The following is a 23395-nucleotide window of genomic DNA, read 5'->3' as shown; positions in this document are numbered from 1 at the left end:
GGCTGGATGACAGACAGCAGGTGAAGGGCAGCCCTTTTCACATGGCACCTTCTGCTGCAGACAGTCAAGTGACACCGCAGAATTCAGTCAGAAGTTACTTCTGCTCAGAGCAGTACACCTCTGCTCAGAAAACTGCCCTGTGTATCCTTGCAGCTGCTCTACAAGATGTGAACATACTCAAATTGTCCCACTAAACAGGTTATGAATGRGCAGCCCATGTAATGCTGCAGCAGCACATCCCACTTAGACCCACGGTGTCATCAATACAAAGCAGTTACAGGAGTTAGAGGCTATCTAAATTGGTAGAACTCTGAATTTAAAGTGAGAAATAGTGGCTCCGTGGGATCAAATTAACCTTGAGCATATGCAGACAAAGTAACAAGCAATTTTTAAGAGGTAAAAATCTAGAAAATTGTTTTCCCTCACAATAAAGTTATGAGCAATAACTAAAAAAAAAAATAAATAAAACAAAAAGGGAACTTACTTTGTATCTTCTATTACAGATCAGGTCTGAAATGAAAGACCTTGAGTTACACAATTAAGTATTGATTTTGTTGATCTATATTTAATTCTCATAGCAATTTTGTTGGTTTTACCCAATAGTGTTTTGCTRTTATACTTCACTTGAAGCAATGCCCATCTTGCTTTTGTGTTAATCTAAGAACTAAATTGCCCAATGCATGAGAGACATAAATAAAGTTCATTTTATTCTTTTTTTTTTTTTTTTTGTAACAGATTCTGAGCCCTTTAAAGTGCTGGTTAACTAAACTTAGACAGCTGGAAAATACATTTAACCTGCAGAATGGTTCATAGCTAATTCTGGGCTCTGCCCTCTAAGCATAGCCTGCCCTCCAGATAATCAGAGCTCCTATGTGTTAGCACAAACAAGAAATTCCTTGCTGCTGCTTTGTGCCTTTCCTGCTCCTCCTATCACACCTGAGGAGTCTTTGTGCCACTCAGAAGGGCTGCAGTTCTTCCAGGTCCTTGATCACACAGCTCTGAACAGGCATTCTACCCACACATAACATCTCATTTTTACAGTTTACAGAAAACCCAATTTGATGTATTAATGTAAAAAAACACCTATTTATAATGTATCAGTGTAACTGCAGGCTAGTTTTGTTTTCCTAATTTGCTGTGCTTGAAGTGACATGCCAGATTTTATTACATCACTAATGGGTTTTTAGTTATTCCCTTTAGGATGTCTCCAGTGAGGAAACATTATTCTGATTCATGACTCATGAGTTTATTTCAAAGTGATGTGACTCGTGATGAATGTCTGTGTGTGTCAGAAAGAGTTTCTCCTCTTCTGACGAGTGGGCACTGTTCTCAGATGGTGAAGGGCACCCCAAACTGGGTAGCTAAGAAACTTCAGAGGTGGGAAGCTYTCCTCTTACACAGCAGAGTGGAACAACAAATGCTCCCCATACCCTAAGGCCATAACAGCACAGATTTTCATTAAAAAATACACTTAGGGTAAGTAAAACAAGCTATCCATTGATCTGCTTTAGTGTGATGGGCCAGAGCTGTTACAGAGGCTCCGTGAAAATCACAGTTCTTGTTTGCACTGAGCCTTTTCTTCCTTTTTTTCCATTATCTTTTTCTTGTAGACCAAAATCTCTGACTACATGTGGTTTTTATCTTTTCCCTTAAATTAGAACTTAGGAAAACATCTAGTGTCCACACCAAAGGCAGCACTCACCTTATTCACAGGGCAGATGAGAATAGTCAGCAGCAAGGCCAACACTTTCAGGATGAAATGGTTTTACCTATTCCTAAGAATCCTGCGTGAGAGCAAGCACGTACTGTTGGTCCCATCTTRGCACTGAGCAAAATCGTGGAGTCTTTCTTTTGGCTGTGGTGATAGAACCACCTGTTCACTATGCAGAAAGATTTGCTTTGCCTGGAACCCATGWTTTAGGGGCTGGGTGCTCTCTACACTTCTCACCAAATCCCACCCAGTTCTCATGGATGTAAAACACACCCGCCCAATGTTCAAACAGAAACAGCTGCTGAGTCACATCAGTGTGACTCTCAAATGCATTAATGAACTAATTACTTTAAAACACACAATGCTAACATCTTTGGACTAAACCCTGTTCTTTGTTACACCTCTGACTCTGGTGCAGTCAACAGCAAATCTGCATAAAAAACTCCAAAGATAATACGTAGCCACATACACAATTTATCCATCTAATTCTAATAATAATAGTTGTTTTGCTTTTGCCTTTTGATTCATCTAGCAGCTTTTGTGACTGCCATGAATAATAAGAAACCTATTTAAGGAAGAATCTGAATAAACACCCTTTGGTAATTTTTTACAAATTGTATCTATAGTAACTAGAGAAAAAATTCTTAACTTGGGTTAACAATTGTTCTGACACACAGCAAGGTTAAAGAAATGACCAGTGACTTTTCAGCTTCAGATGAACATAATTGTGTGATTGTGGGAGAAAATGAATTGTTGATTATCCAGAGCCTTACATTAATATCTCTGCTTRAAGTTTTCTTTATTTTTGCTCATGAGYGTYYTTCTATGTTTTAAAGAAAGGAAAAKTTKGAGGGTTTTTTACCGAAGGATTTAGCTGGGCACTTGGACTAAAAAGGGCAACTGTATGTCCAAAAATTTTCCTGACTTAATGTCTGAGTTGTTTCTTGTTTCAGTAATAGATTTTGGTACCACTGTTAGAATCACTTTTTCCTTTAAGCCCTGATATATAGATGTGCCCTTCACTACTTAGTGTATCTTTTGCCAACAGGTTTCACTGATGGGCTTCAGTTCAACTTCACTTGATTCAAYGCTTTTGCTTACAATTTGTGGAGTACTTTTATTCCCTGCAGTTTCTCTAATGTACTCTGTAAAATAAATGAGAATCTAGGGTGTGATTAAAGTAGGATTGTAGTCTAGGCTGTGCTTGAAGGGTACAAAAAATTATTGATACTGCATATATGCAGAATATACCAATKAATTCAGTCTGTTCTGTCCTTTGGTCTAAGTCCATCCTCCAGCAGGATAGCCAAAATCYTCCTCTGATTGTGATGCTTAAAAAAAATCCTCTCTGATTGTGATGATCTGTCCTGCAAATTCTCCAGGTGTCTGTGCTCCTTCTGCCCAGGAGTTGAAATTGGCTCCATTTGAATCAATAAGAGTTTTATCACAGACCTTACTAACTCCAGTATTGAGTCCTGCAGTCCCAGGCCTGTGCTAAGTAGTCACATTCAATTTATCTAAAGAAAAGCTGTGAATTGGGAAAATTACAGGCAAAGAAACATCATTTAGTCTGTCATACAATAAAGTATTTTARGTTTGGCACTCTGAAAGGCAAAAAGTGCTAACGTGTGTTATTGATGCCATGGCTGAGAATTTTCTCATCTGGCCTACAGAGAAGCAAAATGACTTTTCAATGTTTTAAATGAGGGCAAAGGGAAAAACATTTTAAGGTGAAATTGTGAAAAGTTTCTAATGTAGACTCCTAAATTTGTGTTCATTCCCATTACCAAGGGTTATATTCCTCTCTCTCAGAAAACATTTTAATTACAGATATTGAAGACCTTAGTTTTAACTGTCATCTAAAATTAGAATCCAACTCAACATTCCCTAAAACCTTTTAGACTCAAGATTAATTAATGAACCAAACCAGAAAATGTTAATTTAGTAAGACTTTAGGATCTCCTGTTGCTTGGCTAAAGTTTGTTTGAAACATTTTCCAAAAATAGGGAACTAATCCATGCATTGTCAGCTTATGAAAAGTGACAAGATCAGAGCATAAACTGTCATTGGACTGGCATGTCAGTTTTTCTCTAACTAGCCATCAAAACAAGCAATTGAACTATGCAACAATTTGTGCTGCTCAAGCCAAAGATTCCCAAGGAGAAGCAGCTCAACATGCACAACATTTGACTGATTTGACGCTTGAATTCTTCAGAAAATCCTAAGGACCCTTTACAACTGTGCATGTAATGACCCACAGCATCCACACATCTGCCCAAGCTGTATCTGCTGTGTGCTTTAAATGCCATCTCATTTTCTGGCTAAATAAAAATATTGACACCTTGAATTTACAGTAATTTACTGATTCTGTCTTTGCCATCTGATGGCAGTACCAAAAATGAGGAATGGCTTTGTGCTCTGATGGCATATCTCAGAATTCTTATCTGTCCAGGAGGTTATTGGATGTTGATTGTAAAACGTTGACTGCTGTCCCATATTTCTCTGGTAATATGATCTGTAAGAGGAGCTGGTTACTCAGATTTTGAAACACTCTGTATATGAACAGCAGGACATTTTTATTGAGCTGCTCCCTACACAGCTCCCTAACGATTCCTCGGTCAGATCTCTGATTGAAAATACAGGTAGCTAACAAAGGGATAAAATTACCCTGGCACAATCCTACTGTGTGTTTTTAATATGAAGTGCTAACACATCGCCCAGTGTTCCCACAGAATTACACCACTTCTYGAGAAGGCCTGGCCAATACCTGATTGATTCTGGTCTGTGGGGATCGGCCCAGTTCAGTATAATTTCCTGTCTTGTTGCTTTCTTGTCTATTAGAGAGGGTTTGGGTCTGTGGAAATCAATAGGCTTATACATGCAAARTGTGAGGTTATTCCCCAGCAAGTTTCATTTGCATCCTTAATTTATGGAAAATGCTGTTTTCTCGTCCGCGCTTGTTTTTTTAAAAAACTCTACTTAAACAAATACCTGTTTAAACATATCCCCTGAAGTATTCATAAAGGAGAAGATGAAAATTACTATGAGGATTCTGGAAATGTTTAACACATGCAAAGCCAGGGTCTGCTGCTTAGGACTCTGTTAATAGCACTGGAGTGCTACATAAATGGAATCCTCTTCATCTCAGCAGAATCATTGAAGTTATGATTTATCCTAAAATGGACACTAATGTTCTATTTAATCATAACAGTTATTTAAGCATCTAACTATCTATTTCCTTTCACCCTTTCGTGAACTTTGGAAGGATGGTAATTAACGGTGTAGAATAGTATAACTTTTTAAGGAATATGCTTTTAATGTTTCCCTCACTTTTACAGAAATTGAAGCAAACTGAAGAAACAAAAGAAGATTCCCAGAATAGAGTATCTAAAATTTCCCTGGAGTCTCTCAATAAATTTAACAGCAATAACRTACTTTTATTAGAAAAGGAGAAGAACTGTCTGAACAAGGTTGAAGGACAAAAGGAAGAAAATGGAAAGAAAGAAGCAGCTTCCTTGAACAGCTCGGGTCGGCAGGATGTGGACAATTTGGAATCCTTGAGCGATTCCCTGTAYGACAGCTTCTCCTCTTGTGCCAGCCAAGGCTCCAATGATGTTTAGGGACACTTCCCAGCGGGCTGTGGCACAGGATGGAGCTGAAGGCAAAGAGACTGTGTTTGAAAATCCACCCTTGGGCTCRCTGTGCTCACACCAGGGTGTTCTGACCTCCCACCACACAGCAATAAGGCTCGGCAGCGTCACGGTGGTGCGTGGGACTCAACACACCCAAGACAACAAACACACAGAAAAAAAGTCTTAATTTTGCACTTTTGTGAATATTTGTACAGTTGTAAATACCTCGGGAAAATATATTTGTAGGGATACACGACAGCAATAAATATTAAATTGGTGCTATGCTCCTGTAATGGCAGATTACTAACTTAAAAAMTTTGTGTTAATATTAACAAGAAAAGCTAGTAGATTTTTTTAAAAAGAGTTATAATTGTTCTAGTCTTAAAACTGTCTGTAGAAACACTGCATTRCCACAAACCTGAGCCTGCCAGTTTGTCTCTAATAAACTTTCATGGACTTCCTTTTAGAAAACATATTTTATTTTTTACTTTTAGTGCAATTCCATACAGGTATTCTAGGGAAACACRCATTTCACTTATTACAACTTCACAACAGGTGTCTTATTTCAGAAGGGTTTTGACTTTTGACATGGCAAGAAAATGAATAGATTAAAAGGCCTGATACTGCTGGCATTGGCTTCATCAATCATGCACATAACTGTTTGARAGATCAGGGTCAAAGCAATTCACTGCTGACACAAACAGGAGTCTTGTAGGAATCAGTACCACATAAGCCACCCTGTACTTCTGACTGCAAAATGGCTTTTCAACTTCAACCTCCTCTGTACTCATTTCCCATCAAATTATGAATGTATCACACTGTGTTATCATTTCTAGTCTCTGTTTGGTCTAAAGTAAATTCTAAACACTAACATTATTTTTTAAAAAACAAAACAACTCCTGTTTGTGACACACTACAGTAAGATGTTGGTGCTAACCCATACTAGTTCAAACATATCTCAGAGCAGGGGGATTGGCCTGTATTGGGTGTTTTTGTTTTTTTCTACAAAGGTTGTTTATATGTAAGGGAAAGTCTATTTCAAAGGTTCTGTGTATTTTTTCTAGATGTGAAGTATTTATAACTGCTTTTTGTACAGCAATTGTAAACTAGATATATTTGGGGTATTTCTAGACTCTACAGTTTCTTTAGCACATGCTTGTTATCTTTGAAATATTGTATGATCAGTGTTAATATTTTGTGCAATTTGTTATATTTTAAGTMATTTCTGCCGTAAACTTGCATTGTCTTTTTCAACTTTTAAGAAATTTTCATTGAAACACCTTTCGTAAATAAAACTTCTCTTGCCTACCTGTGCCTGTGGAGGGTTTTTGGGAAGGGGATGCTGTGACAGCTTGGGTGTGTGGGGTTGGGATCTTGGGTACCCACCGAGCCTGCCCCGCCCCGACACAGCGCACAGACAGGCAGCGTTCGGGGAATTCGTGCCGCTGGGATTGTCAACAGCGATTTAAGCTTAATTAACTCTTCCTTGTAGTAGAGCCGTGAAACGATCGCTGGGAAATAACGTGGTTATCGGGGGAGGAGAAGAGCCGCTCCCTGGGGCTGGGTTACACAGCGGTCCGAGCACGGACAAGGTGGGCGCAGCACCGGGGCTGCCCCTGCCCTTCCCTCGCCACGGGCGGGCACTGCCCAACCCCCGACGGCTCCTCGCTGTCCCATTCTGCCCCATCCCAACCTACCCCAGCTCCTGCCGCCCCATTCCACCCGTCTCATCCCGCTTCCCCAGCCCCGGAGCCGCCCGCCCATCCCGCCGTGTCCGCGGAGGAGGCAGGCTCTGACCGCCGCTCCAGCACGTACGCGGCCACCGCGCCCTTTCCCCTCCGCTTTACTCCGCTTGAATTCCCTTTTAGACGGCTGGGAGGAGGGAATGGCGGGGCCGCGCCTCCCCTCAGTCGCTCCCGGGGCCGCGGGCGCTGCGGGGCGTCTGTGGAAGGCGAGCGACGCCTCGCAGCGGGGCCCGGCCTGCCAGTCCCCACAGACGCGCTCCGGCTGCCACCTGTGGGCTTCGGGCGGGCGGGGACACGAGAGGGAGCGGCGAGACGGGATCTGTGCCCGAGCCCCGCAGCCCGAGCGGAGGAGGAGGAGGGCGGGGATGTGACAGAGCCGCCCCGGCGGGCAGAGGGTCGCGGGTCGGAGCCGCTCCGGCGGTGCGGGGGCTCCCCTCCCTCGCTGAACTTCGCCCGTCCCCGGGAGGTGCGGGGCGGCTGGCGGGGATCCCCGCCCCGCTCCGCCGGCATCACATGGTGCTGGGGGAGGGAGGGGGGAGCCGCCCCCCAGCTCTCGCTTCTCCTACAGTTTCTTCCAGTCTCAGCGCTCAACTCCGGCGAGGCTGGAGCGCGGCGCGGAGCTGGGCAGGGCGGGCTCCGCCGCCTGCTCCCGGGGCGCCGCTCCGCAGCGGAGGCGGCGGGGAAGCGGCACAAGTGCGCGGCKCCTCCGCTCCATCTCTGCTTCTGATGCCCCTTCGCGACTGCACGCCAGCCCGGCGGCCGCGGCTCCGGGAGGATGCGGCTCTTCCTCCTCGCTGCAACTTTCTGGGGATTGTGCCTGGCGCCAGGTAAGGGGCTCCGCGCCGCTCCCCGGCCATCGCAGCGCTGGGAGACTCCGTCCCCTCGTAGCCGCTCGACGGAGCTGCCACCGGGCGCTTAAAAGGAACGGGGCAGCGGAGAGCCCGTCCTGACCGCGACCCACAGAGCACCCCGCCGTGGTTGCGGTGTCCCCAGCGCTGGGGCGAGGCGAGGCGCAGCCCCGGTGCCGTGTCCGCGGGTCGGTGACAGCGGGGCGCTCCCGGCGGAGGGCGGGCACGGGCCGGGGGTCCCCGGGAGCCGCCGGCGGAGCGCTGCTGGCGAACCACGAGCGCCTCGTTTGCATGATAAAGGAGGCTGGCGAGGGATGCTCCGCCGCTTTAATTGKGCATGGCAAAATAGTAATTAAATCATTTGTAATTAATTAGCAGCTAAGTAAACCCGTCGGCACAGATAAGAGCCGKAGCGWATCTRCGAGCCGGGTTGCTCTCTGCGGGGYGCGGGCAGGCTGCAGCCGCGGGGCGGGCGATGGGCAGCGGCTGCGGGGCTGTGCCGGTGTCGGTGTCGGTGCTGGTGCCGGTACCGGTGCCCGTCGCCTCCTGGCGGCGGCGTCTCCAGCGCTGGAGCGGCCGCCCCGCGGAAAGGAGCATCAGCAGAGCCCGCCACGCTTGGTCTCAGCTTGTTTTACTTTATATTTGTCAAAGGGATGCTTTGGCTGAGCTCTTGAGTAGCTAGGAACAGCAGAATGCGAAGAGGGAAAGATAAGGAAGATTTCTGGCACGTGCTGGTTGTTTGGTTTTCTTCGGTGTTTGGTTTTTGTTTGGTTTGGATTTTTTTAATACTGTTGCCATTATTTAATGCCAGGTTAGATGGGGTGTTGAGCAATCCATTCTAGTAGACGGTCTCTGCCCATGGCAGGGGCTTGGAATGAGATGATCTATGCATTCTGTGATTTTGAGCAAATCTCTGTCTGTTCCAGGTTTGGGTTTGCAAATACAGTGTTACCAGTGCGAGGAGTTCCAGCTAAATAATGACTGCTCTTCTCCAGAGTTCATCGTGAATTGCACAGTGAACGTTCAAGACATGTGTCAGAAAGAAGTAATGGAAAAAAGTTTTGGTAAGCATTTAATAATTATTTTTCTGTTTATTTAGTTTAAGTAGCATTTGCTGCTTTTGGCTCCACCCATTCCTGGTGTTCAGATGCAAAAGAATCTAGTGTCTCTACCTAAAGCGACCAGATTCAAAGTCTTATTCTTCTGAGTGGCTTTGCAACTTGAAGAAGTTAATTTTTCTCTAAAAAGTGGTGTAAAAACAGAAGGATGCAAGTCAAATGCTGATAAAGCTGGTTAATGCACAGCCTTATGGGTCTCTGATATAGTTTTCCAGCACTGGGAAATTAATAACAACAAGTTAGTTTAATCTCATTACAGTTAATTACATGGGCTTTTYCCCCAAGAGATAGAGGAGCATTAAATTAGTAATTCCCTCCTTTCTTTTATTTACTCAAGCAATTTATATACTCTGAAGGTTCATCTTAAGGGAAGTGGAATGATCTTGGCTTTCATTCATTGAAGAAACCATCAGACAAAAGGGAGAAGGGGATTAAAAAAAAAAAGTGGGGGAAATTTAGGAGGGAAGAGAAGGGCAGAAATGGATTTATTTGYCACACCAATTTTCTAAGATTTTTTTTCCCCTTACTGCAGTTAATATATTAGGACAGCAACGTGTCCAAGAGGAAATCAGGTGTGATTCTGCAACTTGCCTCTATTGTCTTTTGAGCTGGTTTATTAATGGCTGGGTTTTATTCAGCATCATGGAAGGTGTTTGAGATTCAGAGAGAACTGGCAGGTCTCAGACTACTGTGTTGCTCTGTAGCTTTCTACATGAGAAGACAAGAACTTTCTTACGGACTCCGGGGCTGTGTGGGATGGCAGGAAGGGTGTTAGTGAGAGCTGGAGCTCCTGGAGCCTCCTGCTCCAGCTGCAGGCAGCTGTGAGGGTGTGGGGAATGGTATGGACAAGGAGCTCACGGGTGAGTCCCAGCCTGGACGTGCCCCCTGTGCCAAGCCTGGGGAGCACAGGGCAGCCTGGGGCTTCAGAACCCTGATTTGGGGGGAAGCTGCTCCCTGGGACTGCCCATCTTGCAGCTCTGGAGCGTGGAGCTCTGTGCTGTCAGGGGCTGTTCTTCTAACCCTGATTTAGGGGGAAGCTGCTCCCTGGGACTGCCCACCTTGCAGCTCTGGAGTGTGGAGCTCTGTGCTGTCAGGGGCTGTTTCCCTGTTAGTGTAGATCAAGCCACGGTCTTTCCTTTCCCAGAAAGTCCTGCTGGAGCACCAGGATGCCTCTGTACCCAGCAAATGTGTGCAGTCATCCATCCTGAGCAGCAGCACTGGCTCTTGGGTTTAGCAAACTCTTCCAAGTGCCTGTCAGTCRGCTGGCTCCACGTGTGCTGGTAATCAGTCCTGGGTAAATAATAACAATTGTTGTTACGCATCAAAAGTAGCTGAACTGCTGACATTATTTCATCCTGGCTAACACCATCCACTGGGACTGCTGTGAAATACTTAGAACCTCTCCAGTGCAGAAAGGGGAAAAAAAGCTGTATGTTTAAAGGAAGATTAATCTCCCTTAAGTTATTTTATTTCTTACTGGAGTATTTCATTTCAAGTTTACGCAAAAAGGATGGTGGAGATGCAAGATAGTTACGGCTTGCAAGGTACTTTTAAAATCTGAGAATCTCTAAATGAGTGCTTGAAGGCTTTGCTATCTGCACACTACAGCTTCTGTAGTACTTTCAATAGGTTAGAAAGGATGTGATGGTTTGGAGGGCTCCACAGGCAGCAGCAAACATAGACGAAAAAGTCAGATTTGAAATCTTTTCTTTGATTCATAACTTGGCATTACTCCTATGAAGAAATGATTCGCAATATAAGTAAATAAGGAGCTCTTAAACTTATTGGTGGTGTTTTTTTCTGTGCAGTTTTGTTTTCTCTGAGCAGATCCTTAGATTTTTTTCCTTTAGGRGGTAACTAGCATGCTGTGCATAGCAGGTGCCACTGTTCTGTTTCATTTATTTCTATAAATGTAATTCTTATTAATTTTAAGCTTAGAGACTGTAAATTTCAGCTGGTTAATAAATTAGAATTTTTAACCTATTTCAAATTGAATGAAATTTACATTGCCAGCTTAGTTTCTCTGTTACTCTCAGTCAATTTTAGAGAGGGTTGGTTGTAAAACAGAGATGATTCAGTTCATCATCCTTTATTGGTTTTTTCTTAATTGATATTTAAATGTGTGCAATATAAATGCCTTACTCTCMCAAGTTTTATTTAATAATTCATTCTACTTCTACAAGTATATTTCATAACCTGTATCTTTTAGTTGTTGCTTATTACTGAAAACTGAAATGTTTCAAGTATTGATTTTAATTTATAATAGACTCGAGTTTGAGCTTCTAACCCAGAATATGAAAGATGTGAATTTGCATTTATTTGACAGCACAACCTCATAATTAAAGTTTTTTCCCCTTGACTAAATACAGTCAAAGGAGTTCAATTTTTGTAGATTAACCCATTTTTGTCATTAATAAAACATAGCTGTGTCAGTGAATGAAGTGCTGCAAGTTCTCTCAAACCTTATTTAAAAGCTAAACATAGCATTTTGAGATGAAGTTGGTGGTGTGAGTGGGTACCACCCTATTGATGGAGCTGCTCTCCCTCTGCAGGATGCATTAATTTGGTGTTTTGCAATCCAGGGGCCCACTGGCTCACATTCTGGGGTGTGCCTGCAGTACAGCCCCCAGCATGTGGCTGGTGACTCTTTTCCACGTGTTTTTGTTGGTGTTCAGAGTTGTACCATGGCAGTTCTGTGGCTCAGCTTTGTTTCTGGATTAAACTCGCTGTAGTAGAAGCAACACGGTGGCAAATTACAACTCCCATTATTCTTCCCATTTGTAAAAAGTTCCTTGAGCCTGATCACAGTTAAACAAAACACTCCTCCACAGTTCCTCTAAAATTAGTGCTTCAGATGTCCCTGGGCTCTCTCAGAACATTATCTCAGCTCCAGGTGAGAAATAACAGCAGCACAGGCACGTTCCTAACCCAGAGCTCAAAACGTGGCTGTTCCTATGGCAGCCTCTGATGTGAGCAGCTAAGAAAGCAGGTGTTAGTAACTTTTGTTTTGARTTAGATCATCAGGCATCTGATCTCAGCTGCTTGTTGTATCAGGTAGAAATTTGTTCCTTTGGACAGCCTAAAGTGAATTTAGAACTGAGAAGTAAATGGCAAAGTATTTTTCTCACTTCAAGCTCAGTTGTATTTAAAAATTTTGCTAGAAAAGGTTTTATGTTTGTGAGCATTCTGTTCCAAGTGGGACATACAGGACAAGACAGTATTTTTCCTGTGATAAAGAATCTCACAAACTAATTTGTTCAATAAATGTTGTTAATTAAATCTTAAAAAAAACTAAAAAGCCTTCCTTTAGAGGGAGGAGTGATGAGAATGGAAAGTGGCACTCAAGACACTACCAAGAAAATTTTTATCCCACAGAAATTAATGTAAAGGATAAGTTTCTAGTGYATTCTTCAGCTGGATAAGCAGGTGTTTGAAAACTGTAAATTGAATGTTTGACAAAGGATCAGAGTTCTTACAATAATTCTACTTGCAGATACCTTGTGGAAATACCCATGGCRGATTCCCTGCTCCCACTTGCCTCTCTTTCCAGTCTATGGACTTTTAAATTAGAAATGTCAGTGCTCCTTCATTTTTGAATATATATGGGAACAAAGAAATCCCACAGTATCCTGGGATCAAATGAAACACCTTTGTTGATACATGGATGGGTATATAATGTGTGTTTGTTTTGTACATATTATATATCATAGAAAACATACTGGTATAATGATAGTTTTGCCTTTTACTGAAGGGAAGAGCTATGTGAGCATAAAGGCTGATCTAAAACCTACTTAAGGCAGYATGAAACTCGCAATGTGAATACCACAGAGAGGAGTAAAGCAGGAAGGATGAGACAGTCAGCCCAGGGAGGTAGCCAGTCTGAATTTCTTGGAGCTGTCTGTGAGTAAACCTGCCCACGTGCATGTTTTGAACAATACCCCGTCTGTTCTAACTTTTGCAAAGAAAAAAAAATTGTCACAGTAGCAATGCCAATACTTTAAAATACCAAGAGTTTTCCTTTGCAAGCAAATTGGGAAACTATCCAATTATTCTGTTAGTCTTAAACAAGAAACTTTGCTTATTTGTTTGGTTTACCATGTCCCTTGTAATGTATTTACATAGTATACAACTCTGCAGTGTAGTTAAAGCAATTGCTGATTGTGTGCCTAGAAGCAGTGCATGGGAGCACCATGAGCAGCAGCACCATCTCAGTGTTGAATTAGAACTTCATCTATGTCTTTGAACTCTTTCCAGAATTGGTTTTCCAGTCATTTGTTTCATCAGTGGTTCTGTTGTGTGATGAGTTGGGCTGTGGTGAATTCTCCACCTCTGATTGTTACTTGGTTTTGTCATGATTGAGCTGCTCCATGTGTGGCTGTCAAGGATTACAGAAGCATCTTCTTTTTCCTGTGTTCATGTGTAGAGCCCATTAGTACTAATATTAATTGCATGCTTGTATCCAAGGGAAATTATGCTCTGGTGTATTTTTATTGACAAGGTGATTAAAACAGCAAACAAAGTTTAATGTTGCCAGAATCACTACAGGTATTAAAATTTTATAGGAAGTTTCTGTATCCTTAGTATCCATTTAGAAACAACAAAACACATCCACTGAGTTGGTGGATTTTTATTTTTTCCTATACTTTTTTGGTCAAAGCATATCAACATAACAGAATTTGTTTGGGCTTGTTTGTTTGTTTGTTTTTATCAAAGCAAAGCATGACAACATAAATCTTTATYGACAATATTAAAAAATTAATAAAAATTCTGCATGGGACAGTTGGTACCTATAACATCTACCAGGTGCCCAACAAAATGAAGACATTATATCAATATTGGGAACACTGTTCTCTTTTAATGTTGATTAAAGAGCTTACAATGGATGTTGATAATTTGGAGCTGAAAACTTGGAGCTGTGGATATATTACCATTCAGAAACACTTTCTCTCAAATGTCAAAGCCATTTCCTTACTTGTAAATTCTTTCCAATCTTTGGCTTTCTCAGAAAACTTCCAGGCACTTATGGAATGAACTGACCTAAGTGTGTCAGCTAAGGAGAAATTATGACAGTGCACAGCATCTCCTGTTCTGGCTGCCTTTCAATATAAAAAAAGCAGCCATGGACTTAACAGTTCAAGCAGTTTATGACTTGAAAGTCATGACAAAGATCCAAGTGCAAAAATGATGAAGGCTGCATTATTTTCAGGAAGATGGGGTATCTGGTCCAGCGAATTTCATTTTTCRCAGGACATGGACAATAGCTTTTTATGTTATTTTATTTCTCAGGCTTGTATGAAAGATATACAAATGAATTTTGTGATGATACAGTGCCCACAGCCTCGTGGGTTTAAACCTCCCTTAAGAGTTTCCTATTGCATTTCACACACAAATGAGTTTGTGTTTCCAAACCTTCTTGAAGCCTGACCCTGACACTCATCTTAGCTCCCAGTGACCTTATCAAAATTGGCAAGCAAGCTTTAATTATTCCAAACTGTTGTCATTTCCATTTTTCCTTTGAAGTCTGGATGGTTTCTTTGGAAAACTTGATAAACTCAGTTTGGCCAATCTTGGACAGTCTTGAAACTGGGAAAAGTCACATAAAACCCAGGAAGGTCCTACTCTTCAGCTGAACAGGTTCTAAAACTCTGAGCATGAAAATAGCTAAAGATATAAAAGCAGAATGAATTTCCAAAGTTCTGGCATGCAAGTGCCAGCATCTGAGCCACTCCACTGAAATTGGTAAGGACATTAATTAAGAATGCAGTAAAACTATTCACATATAAAATTATTTATGTGAATTTTTGCAAGGTATATGGCATTTTAAGATTTGCAAAGGGGTGGCTTCCCTTAATCTCAGCACCTGAGGATTGTCCTACAGGTCCTACAGGATTCTGAAAATTGAGTCCAAGTTCACCCCTCTCTCTACAAGATCAAGTATATTTAGGTCTCGATGGCAAAGGACATTTAGATTTTGATATCTTTGCATCAGGTTAGAGGAGAGGATGGAAGGCTCTGAGCCAGCTTTGTTGGGATAATTGTACATTTTAGTGCTTGACTGTATGTCCACATTAGTGAGCAGGGAAACGAGTAAGAACAGTAGGAAACAAAATAATTAGACATGCAGGTGAAAGCTGAGCTTTGACCTCTCATTTGTAGCCTCCCATGGCTTTAAAAATGATTTAATATCACCACCATTAGCAGTTGTACTTCACTTTCTCAGCTTATGCATTTTCAAGYCTTTTAATGCTGTGCTTCAGCTTTGCAAGCAGTGACTATTTTGTGATGGTTTTTGTTGTGAACAGCACCGTTTTGAGTCACATTTCCAGTACCAGAATTAGAAGGCACAACTTACAAAAAAGATATCAGGGTAATCTAAACCCTTGTCCTCTCTCAGTTGACAATTGTCCAGTTTTCTCCTGAGCTGATTTAATTTCTGCAAAGTGTCACGTCAGGGTCAGAAGGAGAGYGAGGAGGCCAGACTTTCATTGTCAAAAACTTCCTGCTAGGTTCTGAAAAAAAATGTACAACTTTTAAGAAGTGCCAAATGTTTGGAGGATTTGTATGATACTATTTTTTCATAGAAAATTATGATGAAAATATGCTWAGTCAACCAGGTAGGATTTGGTGGGGGGTGTTTAATTTCCATTTTTGGCGTTTCTTTTATTTTTAATGGAATTGTATACTCTGTAAGAGCCTAATGGCATGAATATGCTTTTATCTTGTCTACAGAATGCATCAAAGGGAGGATCAGGATGAAATACTGCGGTCCTAAAACACAAGATTAAAAATCAGGAAGTGTGTGCATAGCTTTGCAATAGATTTTCAGTCACATACTTTTACTGCCTTGGTTTTTATTTTTGTCTGGAAAACACCCATCATGGCAGCTCACAGTGTTYAAGTAGCTGTTTACAAGGTGATTAGAGAATTTCATGATAAAATTTRTGTCAAGGTACAAATTACTTAAACCACTTGTCTCCTAATCTTCATGTCTGGAGTTCACAAGGGTAAGGAGTTWGTGTGAAGTGAGACACATGGTTGGATATTACTCTATTTTACACTTGCTTAAATTGTTTGGGATTTTGGGGTTTTTTTGTTGGTTTTTTTTTTTATTTTGTAACAATGTTATTTATAGCCATAGCTGATAGGCTGTGTGTTGAGGAAGCTTAATTCATATTTTAAACCCACAAAAACATGACATGATTAAAATGACAATTGTTTGGGGAAGTGCAGTGTCAGAAGAATGATTGATTGCTTTTCAATATTCAGTCACCTTCTAAGATATTTAGGACGTTATTAAATAAAATATTTATAATCACTTTCTCTGGAAAGCAGCAAATCACAACAGGACCYCAGAGTCTGTCACTGTATGATGTATGTGAACAGGTACCAGCTGAGGAACAGACAATTATCACAGCAAAACCACTGAAGCCATAAAAATATGGGCATAAAAACCTAATATGGAAATGAAAAATCATAATTTACAAACCTATTTGTGTATAGTATGAACCCAACTTTGAATATTCCTGATACAGTAAAATCCAGAAATAGTCACTTTTTTTTATGTTCCTTAGAAAGGGATGTTTATATGTTGYTCTTGTAGTAGGATAAATAGTTCTTCATGTAGTATAAATTTTCACCTTATTTTTTGGCATCAGAAAATAGATTTTGTAAGACCTGCTGCGTGCTGAATTTTGTCCGAGTGCAGGGTAAGGTAGTGACAGTTTAGGGCAAAAAGTGAAGAACAACATCTATGAATGAAATCACAAAGCAAGTGTGGCTAGGCAGAGCAGATATGGAGTCTTTGCAAAGTGAGAGGGAAAACTTGCAGCTTCACCAAGACCAGAAAACTGAAGGTTTTGGTGGCATAAGATAGTTGGAGCTATGCAGGATATTAAAAGAAAGAAGTAATCGTACATAAGCACAGTCCTMAACTTTATGAGCAACAACATTAAGAGAACACCTAAATCAGATCCTGTACAAATCATGCTAATGCAAGAGCTAGGACAAATTTGGGGGGCTTTCTCCTGAGTTCTGTGTGCTTCAATATGAATTGTCCACTGTTGGCCAATTTCCCACCTTTTGCTTAGAAGAGATGGGCAAGATTTAAACACCCAGCCTAGAAGAGTTGAGTGGAAATTCTGTCCAAATGGTAAATGTGCACCTCAACTTCTCTTCATCTGCCTGCTGCCTTTCTCAGTTATTTACTTTAAGATTCAAAACTTTTCTACAGCTCCTCATTTTCCTCCAGCCCCTGGTCCAGTCTTGAAAAGGCTCAAGGATGCTTTGTTGCTGGGCCCTAGTTGGACACAGATTACCTTCTGTGCTCCAGGAGATTTATGGAGCAGGTTTACTCTGAGCATGTGCAGGGGATGTCACTAAAGTGCTGTTTGTGGAATGGACTGCACAAGATTGACTTTGTGCCTGCGAAATTGGTTATGGGCAAAATGGTGTAGAAAAAGCTTTCTTTAAAAAAAGTCGAGTGTCAGTCACAGCCCACGAGATGAGAGAGCATGGAAAACTTAGTCCTGGTCAAAGCAAGTGTCCACTTGACTAAGAGGGGAGAGTTTTGAGGTCCTGGAATGAAGGAGAGGGCTGTGGATTCCTGCTGAGCTGTGCCATTGCWGACAGCAGTTTCAGAGTAGCTGGGTCATTGCAAGGTGACTTTTTTTAGAAATGAGGTCACTGATCTCGGGGGTGATATCCTSGTTGCCTATTTTGGCTTCAGAGACCCTCTGTGAATTTTGCTGAAGGACACCCTTGAGAGAGTACAGGTGCAAACTGATGTTGCACACTGCTTGGATTGTGGTTGGCTCTTAAAAGTTGGAGAGTCATGCTTACACAGCATCTTTTGTGTGTGCCTCCTGGAACAGAAGAATCAGAGGTGTCTGCTGAGATCCTTTTCAATCAGTAAGAGAAAAACCTTGGAACTTCTGGTGCCTTCTGCATAAACACAGTGCAAGAAGTAGGTGTGATGTCACCTTTTTTGGTTGTCCTAGTAACAATAACAAGTTAAGCTGTTATTCCAGAGAAATGCACTGGGCTGTGCAGACAGGGAAGAGAGAAGAACACTTTTGGGTTTGAATAAATTGTTGCTTGAATTGTTTGTTGCAGTCAAGGCAGAGTACACCTGCATGTGGCCAAGACAATACCAGGGTGCAGATACACAGGACTAGAGTGGATCTAGGTGAGAAAATAAATATTGCAAACAGGAACTATAGAAAAGGTTTAAGATTTACACCCATTCCTTCATCACAAGGAATAAGGCAGAAATAGTAGTTTGGGCCTTGGCACTGTCTAAATATAYGATGAGCTGTGGGGCAGAGAGAGGTTTAACAATGTGCAGGTTGCTTAGTCTAGGAATAAAATTTTGATGCCAAATTTAAGCCCAAATCTGCTTTAAAAAACCCTGAAAACAAACATAGTTGTAGYAGATATATGTGACAGGAGAGGGTGTGGGATATTAGCATGTTATCACACATGCAAATATCTCTTATTCATACTCCCCTCTCTTTTTGAAAGATTTGAACTGCATCCCTCAAACCTTGAAACCAAAATGAAAGAAAATGATCTGATCAGTAGTAGGTGCTTCACAGTAAAACATTTTATAGTACCCAAACTGCTGCTGGGGGTCTGCTGAATCCGTGAAAAAAGACCAATTACTCTGCACTCATCCATCARGTAATTGGGCAGTAAATACACTAATTGAGCAGTGRTAAATATGCARATTGATCAYTGGTGTCRGTTGTTGAGRGAGGGTARCTGGGAATGAMCCCATCCCAGTAAAAGTCGAGTGTRAATAAAATGTGTTGTCTCCTTGCCTAACCAGCGACACAGAACAATGTGAGGCAGGAGCAAAGCTTCCAGAAAGGTTTGCAATTATTTTTCTGGGTGATATGTTAATGAATGTATCAAGCTGATTGCTCAGGCAAGAATACCCAGTAATTAGCAGTTATGTCTGTGGTATGAGTCTTATGAGGCAGATAACCACTTTGAAGAGCTGTCTGCAGCTCAGCCTGCTGGTGGCAAATCATTCAGGGAGATCTCGGGAATCATTCTGGAACTGGCTCAGCAGTGCTGCAGTGGAGGAGTTTGAGGAGAGATCCATGGATGTAATCCAGGGGTGAGCTGTGCTTCCTGGGGCCCATTTTCCTGTTTCCTGGAGTGAGGAGATGGTGTCCCTGCCATCAAATTATGGAAGTCAGTTGTATTATTTTATTTCCTACCACAATTGTGATAGGAAGAAGCTTTAAGAGTAAGTGAAGTCACGGCGCAGGTGTTTTAAAAATGTCACTSCTGTGGTGCTAAAACTCCCTCTTTTTCCAGCTTCTGTTCCTGTTKGCATTGTGTTTTCCTGTCAGGACCTCAGAGCTACAGAGAGAGCACAGCCTTTCTGTGCTGCTCAAGTTTGGTTCATRCCTGATGCTTTGTAAAAAGCATTTAGTGGGATAGCAGCTGGTTTGTGAGATCAAGAGCATCTATTGTACTTAAAGGAAAAGAAATTTATCATTAGCCAAGGAGCCATTAAAAACCTGATGGAAATGCTGACTTCTTTAAGGTAAAAAAAATCTTGTAACAATTTAGATTACAATAGCAGGCAATGGGAATAAACAATCATTTGGGCATGGAATTTCTTGTAAGACATTTACAGAAAAGCCACTGGAGAAGCTTTACAGAGGGGCTTTGCCACAAGTCAGATTATTCTCCCTGGTTAGGTATGAACATGGTCCATCTGTTCATGACAGTTTGAATAGTGAAACTTCAGTCACTGTGCAGCAATACTGTGTTTTGATTTCAAAAGGTGCTAAGGATTGTTCTGTGGAATTGATCCTGGAGAACAGAGCTGTTGTAAACACATGGAGTTAAGCTGCAGGACTCTGRTTATTTTGCAGCAGAGGTTTCCTAGAGTTGCCTGGTGAAAATCATGCTTCAGAGGGCATCACCTAATTGTTCACAGCACTGAACAATTCCAGTCTCCTAATCTATGTTAGAAGTGGAAATTGCGATATTTCAGGGTCCCAAACTAATAAATCACTGGTTCAAATTGTGAGCAGGGCTTTGCAGAAAACCTGTGAAAAGGAAACGGCAGGAAGAGAGCAGTCTAGAAAATAATGGGAATAGGAAGTTTGCCAGGGTCAAAAGCTTTTTAGAGGGTTGATCTTAGATGGGAAAGTCAAATTCACTGCTGTTCATGGGGAATGGCTGAGTTTGGTGGGTGTTTGTAGCTCAGAGAAATAACACATGATGGGGAGATATGGGATTGGGGAGCAGAGAACAGTCACTGTGCCTGGTCTAATTGAATACAGGAGTCCTTTCTCAAGTGGGAAGGGGAAGGAAAAACATTAATTATAGCTGTGGGAAGGGTCATACTGCTCTGGGAAGACTGCATGAGGAACATGGACAAAGCTCCAGGTCTATTTGGGGAATATCAGCTGAGATTTGGGTATTGTAAAGCCGATCAGTGGCAGCACCACTGAGGCTCCTTGACAGCGGTGGTTTGTCAGCAGAGACAGAGATCCCTTCTTTTTGCAAACTGTGGTGATAAAGATTSTGTTGCTTGATCTGTGTGCCATTGCTGTTACAGAGAGAACAGCCCACAGCTCCTCTTCCTTCCTGAGAAAAGGCTCTGCCTGCTGTGTTGATTGATTGAAAATCACTGGAGACAGAGGAAGATTTACCACTCACTTGAGGGCTTCTTTTCATAAGTTTAACGAGATAGATAGCCTAAAAACATGCTTCAGAGTTGAGATTTGCAGAGGGAGARCACAGAACAAGGAAACCCCTGCATTGTTGGGATGGCAGCAGTGTTGTGACAGTATGAAAGAATTGCTTTAATTAAAAGTCTCTGAAGACAGGAAATCCTTCTTTCTGAGCRCAGCCCAAACAAAGGGTGTTCTGCTGCTCTCACAGCACTCAGAGGTGCAGTGGCTGATGCCATTTTCCAGAGGTTYCTCCTGGACCATGGAGGTGCTGTAGTGGTTATTAAGTGCCTGGGGACTGAACAAGTATCTGCAGGTCCCGCACATCCAGTAGCTGTGGGTCGTATTCCCACCTCCCTCCAAAAAAAGTCTCATCCACTGTGCATTCCAAAACATTCTGGGACCATGCCACAGGATGCAGAGGCACCATTCTCCAAGGGAAACCTGTTCCCTTGCTTTCAGGAGGGAAAAAAAAGAAATCCCAAAACTTCCTGAAAATCCCATGTTCAAAAGGGAAAGTGATTTTATCATCCTTAGGAATATCCCTACCACTTTTTGTAACTACAAGCAAACCTCCATTATCTATTTCTATTGTGTGTATGTTTTTCTAAGACACAATTTCTACTGTATCACCTGCAGGTAAGTTCTGGAGTAATGGAAGGAGGAACTCCATAACCATTTTCCAGTGTGACAGAAGAAAATACGACTGTGTATTTTAAAGCCTTTATAATCCATGTTAAAATAATAGCTATGTGCATCAGAATGTTCTTTTTTCGGTTAAAAACAATTTGAGAAATTATAAATTAGCTTATTAATTAAAGTTAATTTAAATTACAGTCAAAAAGGGAAGACTTTCAACTTAAGAAAGACACTTCTATAGAAATGGAAATTTTTGTTATTGAGGGTATTAAGCATCAAAGATGAGCAAGAACTGAGATTACCTGTAAAAGTACTTCTAGTTCTTCTTTAAAAAAAAGGGGAGGGAGGAGGATGAAAGTTTTGCTCATAATCATCCTCTTTTTACTCTTGGTTACTTGTCTGTGTGTGGCAAAGGAACAAGAAAACAAAAAAAAAATTCTCAAAAGACAAATTAGGGGCATGGAAAGCTGTAATTACTTAGACACCTGAACTCAGACATGTTCAGCAATAGAAACAAAACTAATTTTCTCACTAATTGCATTTCAGTTATAACTATTCAAACAKTTTATTCTGAAAGATGAAGAATTCCAGTTATAAAATGCATCATTTGATATACATTATGCAAATGACGTCTGTAATATTTTTGGTTCCAACCAGAATCAAACTGGAGAGAAATCCGAAGCAGAGTGACRGTGGTGCTCCTGCAGTGCAGGGCTGTGTGTCCTGTCCCTGCTGAGGGGTCTGCTCTGAGCACCAGCATCACTCTGGGGATGCAAACGGGGTTTAGGAGCGTGAATGTTGCTGTAAAATGTTTCCTTCAGATGGACTAACCCTTGTTGTGTGTCACAGGGATCATGTACCGCAAGTCGTGCGCCTCGTCGGCMGCGTGTCTGATCGCCTCTGCTGGCTACCAGTCCTTCTGCTCKCCGGGCAAGGTGAACTCAGTCTGCATCAGCTGCTGCAACACTCCGCTCTGCAACGGACCCCGGCCCAAGAAGAGGGGSAATTCTGGTGTGGTGCCCAGGCCACACGTGATAACCACTCTTCTGCTTCTTAAATTCGCTCTGTTGTTTTTGTATTGCTAAACTTCAAGCAAGTTTGCTGTCGGGTTGGTTTTTTTTGGTTTGTTTTTTTTTTCGCCCTGACACAATTTGTCCTGCATCATCCTTTCTTCAAAGACGCTGCAATTATTTTCTGTTTGTTTCCAAATCCCTGTCAACAGCGAGGGAAGTTCAGTCATCGTGTGGAGAAGAGCGGCTGATATTTTTGTCAGCTAATGAGTTCAGCTAGCAGATTGAATTTCCAGTGTGCACTTAAAAATCCCAGCAGGATACAGAACTCCTGTTCTTTTTGCATAACTGGAAACGAGTCCATCTGTGTTACTCCTTTTGCGATGCAGTCACTTTCCTCGGTCATTTTGATTTCCACATTTTTGAGCTCCTTGCTAAGCATTAACTTTGCCTTACCAAGTCATACTTGATGTTCACAAAGGCCGTTCTGTGCGACGGGATGGGGCTCTGAGCCATTCTCGACGGGCACTGAATCCAGGCTGGGATCTGGTGSTGCAGGACCCGGTTCCTGTGTGCTGCAGCCGGGCGTGGGCTCCTTCTGGAAGGTGCTCAGGAGAACTTTGGCGTTGCCCTTGGYGGAAGAACCGCGCCTGGAGGACATGAAGAGCAGCGGGCGCAGGGAGCGGGTGCTCCTGGCCGCGGAGCTCTGGTTGTTGCGGAGGAACCTCTCCCTGTTGGCGTGCTGCAGCGAGAGGCGGCAGCGCAGCACCTGCAGGAACACGCGGCGGAACTGCTGAGAGGAGATGTTGTACAGCAGCGGGTTCACCACCGAGCTGAGGTAGAAGAAGATGTCGGCGATGGGAAGGAGGGTGATGTAGGCTTTGAAGTAGGGCACGGTCCAGTCCTGCTTGGGTTTGGCAGCAGCCATGATCCTCTGCACCTGGTTGGGCATCCAGCAAACGGCCAGAGTGGCGATGATCAGCCCTGCGGGCAGAA

The 23395-nt window shown here is 42.4% G+C and overlaps 4 protein-coding genes across 4 annotated transcripts in view; 2 read left to right on the top strand and 2 right to left on the bottom strand.

Moving 5' to 3' along the window:
- The window catches only part of NCKAP5 (NCK associated protein 5), a 346786-nt gene extending 340143 nt beyond the window's left edge, over window positions 1-6643 (top strand). Inside the window, exon 20 of the mRNA XM_057366537.1 lies at window positions 5050-6643. Coding sequence (XP_057222520.1) covers window positions 5050-5331 — 282 coding nt within the window. The 3' untranslated portion in view covers window positions 5332-6643. The remainder of the gene's footprint in view (window positions 1-5049) is intronic.
- Window positions 6644-7476: 833 nt separating this feature from the next.
- On the top strand, window positions 7477-22474 carry LYPD1 (LY6/PLAUR domain containing 1). Its single transcript, XM_057366536.1, has 3 exons — window positions 7477-7915; window positions 8863-9000; window positions 22239-22474. Exons 1-3 carry the CDS (start codon window positions 7864-7866, stop codon window positions 22472-22474), a joined length of 426 nt encoding a protein of 141 aa, XP_057222519.1. The 5' UTR covers window positions 7477-7863.
- A 385-nt stretch (window positions 22475-22859) lies between these two features.
- GPR39 (G protein-coupled receptor 39) overlaps window positions 22860-23395 on the bottom strand; it is a 74303-nt gene continuing 73767 nt past the window's right edge. Inside the window, exon 3 of the mRNA XM_057366535.1 lies at window positions 22860-23383. Coding sequence (XP_057222518.1) covers window positions 22860-23383 — 524 coding nt within the window. The remainder of the gene's footprint in view (window positions 23384-23395) is intronic.
- The window catches only part of SLC35F5 (solute carrier family 35 member F5), a 130446-nt gene continuing 130411 nt past the window's right edge, over window positions 23361-23395 (bottom strand). Inside the window, exon 17 of the mRNA XM_057366534.1 lies at window positions 23361-23383. The gene's annotated coding sequence lies outside the window, so the exon portion shown is untranslated. The remainder of the gene's footprint in view (window positions 23384-23395) is intronic.

The sequence above is a fragment of the Malurus melanocephalus genome, unplaced genomic scaffold (assembly GCF_030028575.1).
Source record: "Malurus melanocephalus ecotype Western Australia unplaced genomic scaffold, MMel_1.1 scaffold_67, whole genome shotgun sequence".
NCBI lineage: Eukaryota > Metazoa > Chordata > Aves > Passeriformes > Maluridae > Malurus > Malurus melanocephalus.
This window is presented reverse-complemented; position numbering and strand designations above follow the sequence as displayed.